The sequence below is a fragment of the Brassica rapa genome, chromosome A08, assembly GCF_000309985.2.
Source record: "Brassica rapa cultivar Chiifu-401-42 chromosome A08, CAAS_Brap_v3.01, whole genome shotgun sequence".
NCBI lineage: Eukaryota > Viridiplantae > Streptophyta > Magnoliopsida > Brassicales > Brassicaceae > Brassica > Brassica rapa.
In genome coordinates, this window is record NC_024802.2 from 18,291,556 (window position 1) to 18,306,879 (window position 15,324).

At 33.4% G+C, this 15,324-nt stretch overlaps 2 protein-coding genes and 1 long non-coding RNA gene across 4 annotated transcripts; all 3 read left to right on the forward strand.

The window, feature by feature from the left end:
- The first annotated feature begins 88 nt into the window (after positions 1 to 88).
- LOC117127118 lies at positions 89 to 2,372 on the forward strand. 2 transcript variants are annotated; one of them, XR_004449898.1, is made up of 5 exons: positions 89 to 209; positions 430 to 711; positions 790 to 947; positions 1,016 to 1,135; positions 1,237 to 2,372. It is a non-coding gene; the product is annotated as an uncharacterized LOC117127118 (long non-coding RNA). The 2 variants fall into 2 exon arrangements; XR_004449897.1 differs by having other exon boundaries at positions 430 to 947.
- A 3,252-nt stretch (positions 2,373 to 5,624) lies between these two features.
- LOC103835446 (RHOMBOID-like protein 10, chloroplastic) lies at positions 5,625 to 7,610 on the forward strand. The gene is made up of 8 exons (XM_009111624.3): positions 5,625 to 5,863; positions 6,044 to 6,300; positions 6,403 to 6,538; positions 6,646 to 6,742; positions 6,820 to 6,887; positions 6,968 to 7,066; positions 7,134 to 7,175; positions 7,255 to 7,610. The coding sequence occupies exons 1-8, from the start codon at positions 5,711 to 5,713 to the stop codon at positions 7,405 to 7,407; spliced, it is 1,005 nt and encodes a 334-aa protein (XP_009109872.1). The 5' UTR covers positions 5,625 to 5,710; the 3' UTR covers positions 7,408 to 7,610.
- Positions 7,611 to 8,263: 653 nt separating this feature from the next.
- On the forward strand, positions 8,264 to 10,792 carry LOC103835447 (GDSL esterase/lipase At1g59030). The gene is made up of 5 exons (XM_009111625.3): positions 8,264 to 8,555; positions 8,648 to 8,778; positions 9,786 to 10,010; positions 10,095 to 10,350; positions 10,457 to 10,792. The coding sequence occupies exons 1-5, from the start codon at positions 8,315 to 8,317 to the stop codon at positions 10,648 to 10,650; spliced, it is 1,047 nt and encodes a 348-aa protein (XP_009109873.1). The 5' UTR covers positions 8,264 to 8,314; the 3' UTR covers positions 10,651 to 10,792.
- Positions 10,793 to 15,324: the final 4,532 nt, after the last annotated feature.

The following is a 15,324-nucleotide window of genomic DNA, read 5'->3' on the forward strand; positions in this document are numbered from 1 at the left end:
GTAAGTGTTTACGTTTACCTTTTTGTCCAAATCACACAGTACACTATGGTATTTTCCAAAACTGAAAATGTTAATCATTTGCGGGGGACCTGTTATGAAGCTCTATCTTTGGGACCAAGCTGCTGTGGATTTCTGCAAGAAGTTCAAGTCTTCTGACAACACTCCCTCCGTGATTTTGGTGACTACTGTTTACCCCAAACGTTTAGGAGGTACGCTTTTCACTATCTCAGACTGAATCGCACCTTACAATCTTAAATTCTCCGTATAGCCCATATACTTTACCTCTGTGTCATCGCAGTCGTTTAGCTTTGTTCTTTGTAGTTGTTTAATTTTTATAAATATCGCATAGAGAGTAAAAGCATAAACAAAGAACTAATATGTATATTTTCTGTTTCATTTGCCTTTGTCTATGACAACATAATACTACAGGCACACTTGCTCTCACATCCATGACCTCCTCACGGGTCTTTTTGACTACGAGGTCCAACCAACTAAAGAGTATATCGACTGGTATGTTTAAAAATTTAGTATATAATAGTTAGAACCCTTGCCACTTACAATCAGTTTGAGTTATGAAATGTTTTCAAACGTTGGAGCAGGTTGGAAATAAATCCATATATTGCCAAGCAGGTCAATGCAGATGTGGTTACAAAAACTGAGACATTGACTATTGGAGAAATATTCTCCTACATGAAGCAGGGAGCTGTGAAGGTATAAAAAATTATATTTGTTTCTAATTCATTGTTTAACATATTTTTACTTATCTTAATTGCTTACACATTGTCTCAGGATGCTTTCTTTGTGTGCACTGCGACAATCGATGATGTTGTCCACGACTCTTCTTGGTATTATATAGCATGCAGTGGGTTCAAAACAAAGGCAACCAAAGGGCCAACCTCCCTTATGTGCGCAAAATGTGGCAAGAACGATGTTGCCGGTGAACCACAGTATGAACTCTAACCCCTTGATTCAATTTTAGTTTAGCGGTGACTAACTGCTAATATTTTAATGCCAGGTACCTAGCTAAGATTATGTTTATGATAAGAGTGATGAGGCTGTTTTTGTTCTCCTTGGCGATGCCGGTCGTGAGCTAACAGGGAAGCATGCGTCGGAGTTGGTTAGCAATTATTTTGAGGTACAAACTCATTACCTAAAAGATTAGTATAATATACTACCATCGAGTTGTTTATTTACACACTTACGGTCTCAGCTAACAACTATTTTAAAACATGCCAGGCCAATGGAAATAAAGAAAATGGATTCGAGGTGCCCGTTCCGCAAGCTCTGCTCAACACCATAGGGCAAACACACAAGTTCAATGTAAAGGTGACTGAGCACAATTTTTCAGGCAGGACGCGGGTAATAACCGTGACGAAGGTCCTGTCCCCATCTGCTCCACTATCTACACAAGATCCAGTTGCTGATCAAATTAGTGGCTCTGGTAATGGAACACTTGCGACTGGGTATGACGTTATTGAGCCATCCAAAAGCCCTCAAGATTCTGCAGAGGTAGGGCTGAAAAGGATGGGTGATGGTGTTGAGATAGGCAACGCTAAACGTTCTAAAGATGGGAACTAATATGCCTCTCATCGTGGCAAAGAATGCAACTTTTACTACACTTATCTGTTTTAGCTTTCCAGTTTTTTTTGGCTTTTGTTTGACTCTTTCTCCTAATTCTGCTTATTTCATACTTTTGAATCTATTTTGGAAACAATTTGTTTTTTAAAGCATGGTACTAACTTTTTTTGAATCAGCATGAGTTTCACGTTAAAAGCATGATACTAACTTTTTTTTAAAAAATTACCGGACCCAAATTAGTGCTACCAAATAATATCTAATGCCTTGATTTATGCCTCATATCAAAAGAATCAATTGCACAACTAAGTTGAATATATTTTTTCCCATAATTGTAAATCTTTACATAAAAAAACAGAGCCAATATATTATCTCCATAAAAGTCTATGTCACTCATTAGCTTGATTTTACTTTTAATACAAGTTTTGATTTTCATTGAACGTGGATTAAAAGTTTTATATCTCCCTCGATTAGAAAATATTTGAAAACAAAACAAAACACCTAGATTAAGTCCCCTTTGTCTAAAAAAAATTAGACTATATTTTTTTTTGTGGAATTTTTTTCCAAAAAGACAGATTATCATAGGATAGAATTTTGGTTTTTTGTCTACCTATTGATTTGTTTAGTTCCCTGGCACATAGGTTGTGTTTCCAGTGAGTATATACGAAAAATATAGAACACTATGAGAAGCCAAACTCTGGAAAGCATAGCCAAACCACGCTTGGCCAACATATAAATGTTAGATGTTAGTAACTATTAATTTGGCTAAATGGTTTCCTATAAGTATGCCAGTATACACACAGATACATAGTTGTATGCTTATTATAATATCAAGCTATTCTACAGCTTCGCTATTTCCCCCATGATATCAAGCTAATAAAATATAAATAATATGCTAAGTCTAATGAGCAATCAAATTATAAAAGTTATCTTTATATCAAACTATTCAACAGACCTTTTTGAGAACTTGATTATAAATTCACCATTGTTGTCTATTCAAATTATATTAGCATACTTATTTTAATCAGCGGACATAAATATTAGTTATTACAATAAAAATATTTCAGATTTACTTACCAACTTGAAGGAAATGTTTCTTTTCCCTGCAATTGCCGAGGACATTAAAACCAAGATGTTTCAACACATGTTTTAAAAGCCACCAAAAAAATTCAAAAAAATACACCAGTTTCCAAAGTAATCAGATGTAAGTAGGGCTGTTCAATATGGTAAAACCGAACCGTACCGAACCGAACCGAACCGAAATAGACAATATGGTTTGGTTTTGGTATATACCATATAAACCGAATGGATATAATTTTATAAAAACCGTAGGATTTGGATATGGTTTGGTATATAACCGATTAAACCGAATAAACCGAACAAAACCGATTAAAAGTAGAAACATATAAATATGTATCTATTTTAAAACAATACATGAAAATCTATTTGTTACATAAGTTAAATTTGTGTTAATAACTATTACCATAATTTTATAGTAATAAAAAACCTTAATTTGTAAAACATTTGAACTATAATTAAATAACAATACATCGCAATTCATACATCTTATTTTCTAAGTCTTTTTTTGATCTTTTTGATTTATTTTAGTCTTCACTTAATTAATATGAAGATTATAAATTTGATGGACAATAATTAATGGAAAAATTTCAATTGAAAAAACATGACTTTAATGAACACTAAATATGGAAGAGTGAAAAAACTTTTCTTTTATGTTTTTGTTTTGTTTCATATTTTTATTTTCAAAATTTCAAGCTTTGATTTTAGTTATAGAATTGATTATTTTATTTGATGGTAGAAGCATTTTTACTTTTTTGTTCATCTATTTGAACATGTAATATATTTTTAATAAATGACTGTGTTGACAATATGACTCTAAAATTCATATAATATGATCTCAAACAAAATAATTATGTTTTTTGGTATAAAACCGAATAAACCAAAAACCGACGGTATATAAACCGAACCGAACCGATGTAAATATGGATTTAGAATGGTAGTTATATTTTACTAACCGAAATACCGAAAACCGAAAAAAACCGAACCGAAACCGAACCGATATCCGGAATGAACACCCCTAGATGTAAGTTTTAACACAAATTTAGTGTAAAGGTGGATCCAAAAAAAACTATTGTATTGAATATTTTGTATTTTTAATCAATTAGGTTTACAGAATTCCTCAAAGGTTAATGATGAAAAAAATAAAAATAAAATAATAAATTTAAAAATAATCACTTTAAAAACCTCCCTAGGGTAAACAATTATTTAAAAAAAACTATACACATTGGATACTATATTATGAATCAAACTATGCCTACATGGTTTTTAGAAAATATAGACTACTATGTGTTCTGAAGTTTAATGTCAAATATACTCTACTATTACTAAGTTATACTTTTTCAAAGTCAGCATAATTTATACTCTTATATCTAAAAAAACATTCTAAACGTTTACACTAAATATTATATTCAATACATATTAATTCAAAAAACGAGTATAATAATTCTTAACACAACCAAATAATAAATACAAAAACCTATATATATTTTAAAGCAGGTAATTCTATAGACTTTGTAATACAAAATTGTGAATAAAATATAATAAATAATTATTCACATTTACACCACACTGTGCTCTATGCAGGGCATTCCAAGACTTCATCGACTGTCGCTACTTAACAGCTTGTGAGTCTATGTGGTGAACATTTGCATTCCACATTCACAAAAAGAAGCCATCAGTCCAAAAGCTAATCATTCACTTGGAATGTGAACATAATATCACAATTAAAGAAACAGATGATCTGGGGCGTGTTCTCCGAAAGCCTGACATTGAAAAAACTATGTTCACTGAATGGATGGTTTTATGCAGAAGATCGGAGTTCACACGTAAAGAAAGTGAAGAATATAATTTATAAAGAAATCTTTATATATCTCCCAGCTCACAACGATAAAAAAAAACATTCTATGATAATTTCAACATCTATATCTCATATATTATGATCAACAGTTTCCATTTAAATGATTGGCAGCCCTTTAGCCACCAAACAACTGGGAAAAACATCACATAAGCTTCTTCCACCAAAAGAGTACTAAGGAACTCTACAAAGTACATGATCAAATATTACACCGAGTTTGATTCCTCTTTATCAATTTACAAGTTATGTTCCTATTTTGGCTTTTTTTTAAATTTACAGACTCCAATATCCCTCCAACCCACTCTTCTGAAGCACAACCATTTTTTCTTTTGTCTACGTTGTTAAACAATAAACAAACTCCTCTTTACTTCGTACACAATTCTACAAATATTTTAATACAGTTTTATTTCCATGCTATATTTTAATTTCCGTAATAATTTTATTATCAAAAAACAACTTTCCGCGCGTAGCGCGGACAAACAATCTAGTTTCCTATAAGATGTTTTAGAAAATGTTTGTTATTAAAAATATAATAAGATGGTTGATGGGTGACCGTTTGTTGAACTAAGAAAAAGAACACAAATTTATTTGAAAAATTAAGAATTAAGAAAATTTGTATAAATTGTTCTTCATCAAAATTGGAAAGGAAAATATTTTTTCATAATAAATTTGAAAAATGAAAGAAATGGAACCTGCATGTCATCTGTTTGACAAAATATTCAATTTAATTGGTTTAGAATTTAGGAAACAATGAATTTATCTAATATTTCCCTAAAATTAAAATAATCTAATAAGAGAGATTTTAAATAAATAGATGGCCCTAAATAGATTTCTTAATAATATTCTCTCCGTTTTTTAATATAAGTCGTTTTAGAAAAAAAAATTTGTTTCAAATTATATGTCGTTTTTGGTTTTTATGTAATATTTATTAATAATTAATATTGTCTGACCAATGATAATATATTTTTTATTTTTTTATTGGTTGAATTGTGGTTATGTAATAATTAATGATGTTTTTGTTTTAAAAATATAAAAAGTAAATGATTTTTTAATCTATGTGCATAGCTTTTAAACGACTTATATTAAAAAACGGAAGAAGTATTATTTTTGGCCAAAACATCATATAACAGAGTGTACCGTACCAAAGGTAAAAAAAAAAAAACCAAAGGTCCCAAAGTTCGAAACTGAGAAACGTGAAAGGAGATGGTACTTTTGTCATTATCTCAACATAATCTCTGGCCGCCGGAATCTGGATCCACGGCGTTTCGAGGTTTCGCAACCGCCGCATCCATACACGCGTGCGATCATCTTCGCCGTCACCTCCGCCTTGGCTTACGTATCCGCTCTTCACTTCAGGTTCTAGCTACTCTCTCTCTCTCTTTCTTATACTTTTCTCCGAAAAGTTTAAATCTTTGGAACAGAAAGGCTTAAACTTTCTTCATCTGGGTTGCTTTGTGATTAGCTCTTTTGCAATTCTACTGTATAAAGGTTTCAACTTTCAATCATTTGTCTTGGACTCTCTGCTGCTTTTGACAGAAACTGCAGCAAGTCTCTGATGCTGCACGGACGGAGTTCTCAAGAAGACTCGTTCTGTTCAACAGGGCTAACTTCCTCCACTCCAGAGATGATATCAGATCTTCGTTGCTATCAATATGTTTCTTTAATGGAGGAGGAGAGAGTAGGATAGATCCTAGAGGTGATGAAGGATCATCATCATCAAACCAGGAGGCTTCCAAGAGAAACACAAGCAGTGGACGTAGGTGGACCAACGTCCTCCTTGCTGTTAACGTTATGTATGTGTTTAGTTCTCTCTGTTATCATGTCTTTTGGTTTTGATATGTTGCATTAGAGAAATGCTTTAGTCTTATGGGTTTCATTCTTGTGTGTCATGACAGAATGTATATTGCACAAGTTGCATCCAATGGCAGAGTGCTGACATGGGGAGCCAAGGTTAACAGCTTGATCGATAGAGGTCAGTTATGGAGACTGGCTACATCTTCTGTTCTTCATGCAAATCCTATGCATCTCATGGTCAGTTTCTCATCAACCATTCAACCCTTTTAAGTTCTATTCTCTAGTCAATGCTGTTTACTTCTTTTTTATATGTATGGCTAAACTGTTTCCTCCTTTGTGTTTAGATAAATTGCTATTCTTTGAATTCTATTGGACCAACTGCTGAGAGTTTAGGTGGCCCAAAGAGATTCCTCGCCGTTTACTTGACATCTGCAGTTGCAAGTAATTAATGTCTCATAGACTTTCTTTGACGTTGGGTGATTATAGTTGACTAACAGAAACCATCTTAAGAGTTCTAGGTTCAGCAATGAGTTACTGGCTCAACAAATCGCCATCAGTTGGTGCTTCCGGTGCAATTTTCGGATTGGTAAGTCTGTTGGAACCATAACCCTTTGTTCTCATACGAAATGAAGTTTGTTAAATGATAACCTCTTTTCCTTTTTGTAGGTTGGCTCGGTAGCTGTATTTGTCATGAGACACAAACAAATGGTCAGAGGTGGGAATGAAGATCTGATGCAGATAGCTCAAGTTATTGCCCTAAACATGGTTAGTAATACAACATTTTAAATTTGAATAATCTTTCTCAAGTTCTAACAAGTTTTTGATAATGCAGACATTGGGTTTAGTGTCAAGAGGCATAGATAACTGGGGACATGTAAGTAACCAAATCATGCCTTAAAAATTTATTAAACAGTAGTAGATGTCTGAGAAATAACATCTCTGGTGAATTTCAGATTGGTGGCTTACTTGGTGGAACCGCAATGGCATGGCTTGTAGGACCACAGTGGAAGTATGAGTACACAACAAGAGATGGTCGGAGAGTGTTCGTGGACAGGGCTCCAATGCCGCTCTTTTTGCGGTGGAGAAATGAACGGGGACGAAGCTGAACAGTTTTCTCTTTTAATGCCGTGTGAATGAATATATAGAGAGATTGGATGTGTGTATTTGGGACGATTTGATTCTTGGGTCAAAGTATCAGCTCATTACTAAAATGGTAATGTTTGATGTCTTGAATGTTTTTATAAGAGCCAAGTTTGGATTAATGTTTGTTTATTAATTTAAATAAATGTTAATGATAGATTTAATTGTATTTGGGCTGTATAGGTTTAAATCTGGATAGATTTTATATTAAATAAAAATGATATCTGAAGTTATTTATTAATCAATTTTAATAAATAAATAAATGATTAGGAAACCAATTAACTTATACATCTAAATACTAGTAAAATAAGTCATGAGTTTATTTATTAGCTAAATAGCCTAAATCTAAATGGACTTTTGAATATACTTAAAACCTAAATAAATTTGGAATTTTTAGGTTAGATTAAGTTAGATCATTGATTAGGTTAACCAACTTTGTCACCCATAATGAAAGGTGCAACAATCAAACTTTTGGTAGCATTTAATGATCGAAGCAGCCAGAGAAAAAAGCCATGAATTTTTCTTTCATATTTGGTAGCATTTTTTACTAACAGCAGTTTTAATTTGCGACGATTCACCACGATTTGAAAATTTTCTTATATAGTAGTAGCTAATATAAACATACTGTTCTATATCGAAAATGTGACATATTACTGAGTGATTATACCAAATTGCTGTTACGGTTACGGTATTGCAAAAGTTGTATATTCAATTTGAAAACAAATTAGTTACATTTTTATTGATCATAAATATTATTTTTTTGATAATAAATATTAAGCGATATCCATGATATGAAGGGACCCATATATATATGCATGTCTACAAACTAAAAAACACAAACCAAATCTCGACAGAAAACTAAACAAACCAACAATGAAGCTTTACATGTTATGGCTCGTGTTGGTATTAGCCGTCCAAGCGGATGCAGCAAAGCAAAGAACGAAGGCTAAAATCCCTGCATTAATAGTTTTCGGAGATTCAATAATGGATACTGGTAACAACAACAATCTCTCAACTTTTCTTAAGTCCAACTTCCCTCCTTATGGCAAAGACTTTCCCGGCGGATTGGCTACTGGAAGATTTTCTGATGGAAAAGTTCCTTCTGATCTTATTGGTAATTGTTTGAATTATTTTTTATATTTGATTATATAAAGTTATAACTATTTTTACATCGTTCTGCACTTGCTTTAACCAATTTTGTTTCAGCGGAAAAATTGGGGTTGGCTAAGACATTACCAGCATACCTAAGTCCAAATTTGAAGCCTAGAAATCTTTTGAAAGGTATAACATTTGCGTCTGGAGGATCAGGTTATGATCCATTGACAGCCGAAACTATGGTATGTCATCATATACTTATAGTTAATTAGTTTTATTTATTTAGGAATAGGGAGTTGGATTGGAGGCTAAAACTCTTAAATTACCTAGTAAGAATTTTGAAAAGTCATGGATCCAGTTCTGGTTGAGAGAGGCTTCCTCTCCTAAAGAATGCTATTTAAAATCTATGTTGCATGGAAGCTTCATCGGAGATCCGCTTCCCGCTTCGGAACAGGAATCGGAATCGGAACCTTGTGGAAGCTTGTGGAATCTCGCTTCCAAAACGCTTTTAAATTTTTTTTTTTAAAAACACGTTGGAAGCTTACGATTCCGTTTTGGAATCACGCTTCTGTTTTAAAAAAAATTGCAATATATATCAATCAAATATAAAACCATAGTTTTTAATCTATATTAAATAAAAATAATAATAGTAATGAATATAGAGTTAGAAATATACAAATATTAAAACTAATATTATAAATTATCTTTATGCATTGAGATATTTTATTAAAGATATAACACATATTGAAATATATTGAGTCAATTATTTATGAAGTATTGAAAATAATTAATATAATATATTTTTGTAAACTTAATTTATGTGTATTTTTACAGTTTTAATATAAAATCATTTCAAAATTATTATAAATAAATAAATGCTTTATTTCAAATTTAAATCATATAATTTTTAGTCCTAATTTTTTTTAAAAATCTTATATAAATGCTTTATTTCAAAATTTATGTGTAATTTTTTTTTTAAAATTATTATATATATATATATATATATATATATATATGGATATACGCTTTCAACACGTATATGTTTCCTAATATTTTAAAAAATATCGCATCTGCGCTTCTTTACGCTTCCGCTTCCACGTATCCGCTTCTGTTTCTATGTAACATAGTTTAAAATGGGGTGGATCTCGTCCAAGGGGATGTAATTAAGGGCTTTCGGGATTGAACCTCTAAATATTCAAAAAAAAATTTAGTAAATAATATATAATTTTTATTTGTTGATCTTTTGTAGTCGGTGATATCAGTGGGGGATCAACTAATATATTTCAAAGAGTATATATCAACGATCAAACGACGTTATGGAAAAAGAAAAGCTCGACATATCTTGAACCGCGGCATTTTTCTCGTGGTTTCTAGTAGCAATGACCTTGCTCACACTTATATAGCCCAATCTCATAAATATAACCCTGCATCTTATGCTTCTTTCTTGGCTAAATCAGCAGTTATATTCGTAAGAGTAAGTGTGTTAGATTTATTCAAATATTAAATGAAACAACAATAAAATAACAACTAATAATATTATTTATTTAATAATATTTAGGAATTACACAAGCTTGGAGCTCGAAAAATTGGGGTGTTTAGTGCACTTCCTGTTGGATGTGTACCACTTCAAAGATCAGTGCGTGGAAGTGTATTAACAAGAGAATGTGTTAAACCCTTAAACAATATGGCAAAAAAATTCAACACTAGACTTTCTCCAGCACTGAAATCTTTAGATAGAGAGTTGGAGGGTATTATCTTCTACGTTGATGTTTATGAGACCTTTTTGGACATGATCCAAAATCCTAAAAAATACGGTTAATTCATCTCACAAACATAATATATATATATATATATATATTTTTATTCCTTTGTATTAAAAACGTGGACTAAGTTTTAAGTAAATATCCTATTATGTTTCAGGTTTCGAGGTAGCTGATAGAGCTTGTTGCGGTACTGGTTTTCTCGAAATTTCTTATATGTGCAACTCATATAATCCATTCACATGCTCTAATTCGTCGGCCTATATATTTTGGGATAGCTACCATCCAACTGAAAGAGCTTATCAAGTTATGGTTGATAAGTTATTCTACAAATACTTTAGCAAAGTCTTTTGATGTTAAACATTACTTACATCCTTGCGTTTCATTGTACTTATCCTTCTTATTGTTTCATGTATGTGATTAATTCATTACAGAATGTTCAATGTCTTGTGCACTGAAATAATTTGAATAAAATCTTAATGTTCTATGTTTTCAACCAACAGTAATCTTAATGTTTTGAAAACGTGATTCTACCCAATACTTTATAGGAACTCAGTTTTAATACATATGTTAAACTGAATTTGTTTAATTGAAAAATCTTTGTCCTAAGATTATTGATTCAATATCACAAAATGGACATTGTAGAGAAGTATAACATGGTTAAGTACCTTAGATAATTGTAGAGAAATGTGAACTCATACTAAATCAAGCGCAAGCCCTTAATCGAGTCAAGATTGACTCGAAGTTATGTTCAGTTTAAATGATGGTTTATGGATCATGGTCCAAAAATTTATTTTTATATCAAAGTTTTATTTTATGTAACTGATCACTACATAGATGAAATTTTAATGTAAAAGAAAGTAAACAATTCTTTGGAGACTAAATCTTGGTCAAAAGTCATTAATTCTTGAAAACAATTAGTTTTGGTCAAAAAGGTAAAAGTCTCTTCAATTTTGTAATTAAATTGTGGTTAATGCCAAAAATCAATGCAATATGTATAATGTCCTTTTTCTAGTTACACTAGAAATTGTGAACAGCAAATATTTCTTTCACATCCTCTTTTAGAGCCAATGAAGCAAAGTCATATTGGTCTTAGAGCCAATGGTGGAAGAGGTGTAAGAAGGCTTTATTGTGTTTTTGATAGACTTTAAAAAATCGTATCTCCCTTGTTTTATTGAAACATGAATACTGTTAAACAAAAGTATAGATGCAAATCAGTCTCAGTACTCAATACGTTTTAGTTTATAAATCCTTATAAATATTACTCAATTTATAAATTCTTATAAATAAGATGATTACCTTTCTTCCTTTCACAACTTAATTGTTGTTTGATAGAGGTTTGTTTGAGCAATTTTCTAAGACAAAATTTCGCCCTTACAATGGTATATGCAGTTCGTGTACGTCTATCTAGAAGATACAATTATCGATCTTTGTACAAGACACCGTAGTAGGGAGACCCTGAAGAAGACTGAATCAGAATAATTATGTGTCTTCCTCTGTATGACATTTGATGGCTTTATATAATGATTCAAGCGGTTTTCTTAATCAACACATAGGTTGACTTAAGAGATGCCTTTAATGGACACATGCATTGACTCTTAACCGTTTGTAATATTTAATTAAAGTCCAACAAATACAAAACTAGCTTTGAAAGCTTGATCCAGATCACTTCTCATGGCGAAGGCGATCAGCACCAACGATCTCATGACAATTATGTTGGCTCGTAATGTCTGCAATTACAACATTGAAAGCAAAAAAGACTTCTTCACAAACTGCATATAAAACAATGAACTTTTGAATAGAGGTGAAAACGTAACGGATATATAAGATTTTAAAAGTATCCGTGATTCCTTCTATTCCGCCAGGATCAGCAATTTTTGGATCTAAATATTTGGTGTCCGTATACCTAAAAACATACTGTATTGTTTGTCATAAAATAACTATCGTTGATTACTAACCCTTACAATTAAAAATACCTGCAGTACATATCTTCTCTTGTTTCACTCGAACAATATAAATTCGTCTAAAAAGAACCCATTTTCCAGTTCTGTTTCCTTGGAATTTATTTTATGTAATCAACACATTTTTAGAACTCAAACTACATGTCGTGCACGTAAAACATATACATTAGTTATAATACTCATATCATATGTGACTTAAATAAGCTTATTACATCTATCCACAGTAAATAATAACTGACATAAAAGAAATCAGAACAAGTTGAGACGCAAAGTCAAAATTTTAATTGAAGAAAACACATTTTGTGACAAATACAGTATACCTAGATGATTCAGTCTACCCATATAAATACCCCACGCACAGCCAAGAACCATTAATCTATAAACACGAATCAGAAAATGGCAATATTGAATGCTTCTCTCATCTCCATACTTATCATCATTGTAAGGAATTAACCTACTTGTGCTTTTAAGAACTTAGAATAAAAACTGTAACCAAAACGTATTCTCTTTATTAGAATATGTAATTAAGCTTGTATCTTCACAATAGAAAGCTTAGAACCGTAAAGACTAACCCCAACCTAAAGCTCTATATATAACCCCTTATAAATTCCCTGTTACAATAGGCTTAAGACAAATTTCCTATTCCTATATGACTTTGTGTATTTGACCGACACTGTCATAAAAGGAAATAACGTAATCTTCACTTGTTGCAGGATCTGCATATTGGGCTTGAGAATATCAATTGTGGCCCACTAGTTTCTACAAACTCCACCTTGGGCCCAAATGATTTCTTCTCCTCGTGTCTCCTTCCTTTGGTATCATCGACGTCGTCTAGAGCTCTCTTCTTTCTTCCATGGCGACTCTTACGATGATGGCGATTCCAAAATGATGATGGCATTTAATCGTACAGATCCTTCGTCCAGGATCTCCGATCCACCACTGCATCTCCCCTTTTAAGGATTCCGGCTCAGCTCCTTCGTATCTCTGTCTCGTGAACCCACCACCGAGGTTTCTTCGGCGGCGCCTCTCACTCCGATCCTCACCTATCATGAGAGAAGATCGCGACTTCTTCTTTCTTTTTTTTTTTTTTAGCCATCGGAGATGATAATTTCACCGAAAATATGACGTCCCCTTTTTTCGGTAAGTGTTCATCGATTCTTCAATTTTAGCTGATGTCTCCTTAGTTTCCCTGCTTTAATCCTGTTTTGATAGTGAAAATTCCTTAGTAACATCTCAGTGTTGCCGATCTTTTTTCAGCTTCGCAGGCGCAATTTGTATGCGTCTCCTTTGCTGTATCAACGACTCATGTCTCCCTTCAGCTTTGTTTTTAGCTGTTTAAGACATTCCTATGTCGTTAATCTTTATCCGTCGATCCACCGAGCCTCTTTGTTACCGCTTGAGGTACTCGTCTCCCTTCAGCTTTTGCTTTGCCGTTTAAGACGTTCTCTCATATGTCGTTAGTTAGTCATTCCTGTTTTGGTCTTTTCTCAGCTGCTCCACCTCGAGCTGAGAACTCCTTTCCTTTAGAACTCCTTGCCTCGCATCTTCCTAGCAGGTAACTTCCTTGTAACCATTGAGCTTCCTTGTTATCGATAAGAAGTAACTTGTTTGCTCTAACCTTATTACTTCTTCTTGTGCGAGGTGTATCGATAACGAAGTTACCTGCCGTGCTGGTTTCTCAAGCTATCTTGAGGAGTTCACAACAGAGATCAAACTTTTGCCCTGGTAAGGCCTTAGTTAGAAAGTCTGCTGGGTTCTTGCTAGTATGGATTTTAGATAGAGTAACACTGCCATCTTCAACCACATCTCTGATGAAATGATATTTAGTGTCAACATGCTTGGTTCTTTCGTGATGAACATGATTCTTTGCTAGGGCTATAGCGCTTTGTGAATCACAATTAATCTTGACACTTTCTTGATCAAAACCGAGTTCCTTGCATAGTCTTCTTAGCCATAGAGCTTCTTTCGCAGCCGCGGTTAGTGCCATGTACTCGGCTTCGGTTGTTGAAAGGGCTACTACGTCTTGTAACCCCGATCTCCAGCTTACCGTATTTCCCCAAACTTGAAACACGTATCCTGTGACTGACCTTCTTCTGTCAAGGTCTGTAGCATAATCAGAGTCACAAAATCCCTCAATGCTGAACTTCGATCCTTTAGTAAACGTTAGACACCTTCCTGTTGCTCCTGTTAGGTACCTTAAAACCCACTTAGCAGCTGCCCAATGTTCTCTTCCGGGTTCAGACATGTAACGGCTTATCAATCCAACAGCAAAACCTAGATCAGGTCGGGAACCGACCATTGCGTACATTATGCTTCCTACTGCACTTGAGTATGGAACATCTTCCATATGTTTTCTTTCCTCTTCCTTTTGCTCTGGTTTTAAACTTCTTAGTTTGAACTGAGATGAAGTTGGTGTTACCACGGCCTTTGCATCTGTCATTCCAAAGGTTTCTACTACCTTTCGTAGATAGCCTTCTTGTGATAATATTAGGGTTCCCTTCGCTCTATCTCTTATGATATCCATTCCTAATATTCTTGATGCTTTTCCCAAGTCTTTCATCTCGAATTCCTTGCTCAAACTCTCTTTGATGTTTCTGATTTCTTGATGATCTCCTGAGACAATGAGCATGTCATCAACGTATAGTAGTAAGAATACAGCTTGTGGCGTCTTAACATTCTTCATATAGACGCATGGATCTTCTTTGCTTCTTACGAATTTTTGAGTCTTCATAAAACAATCAAACCTATGATTCCATCGCCTTGGTGATTGTTTGAGCCCATATAAGGATTTCTTAAGTAAGCAAACTTTGTTCTCATCCCCTTTCTTAACATAGCCTTCAGGTTGCTTCATCAGAATTCTTTCTTCTAGATCCCCGTGTAAGAACGCCGTCTTCACGTCCATTTGCTCGAGCTCGTAGTCGTTGTTAACCACAAGTGAGAGCATTATGCGAATTGATACATGTTTCACCACCGGAGAAAACACTTCGTTGTAATCAATCCCTTCTTGTTGTGAGAAACCCTGAGCTACCAATCTCACTTTATATCTCGGTTCTTCTACTCCTGGTAT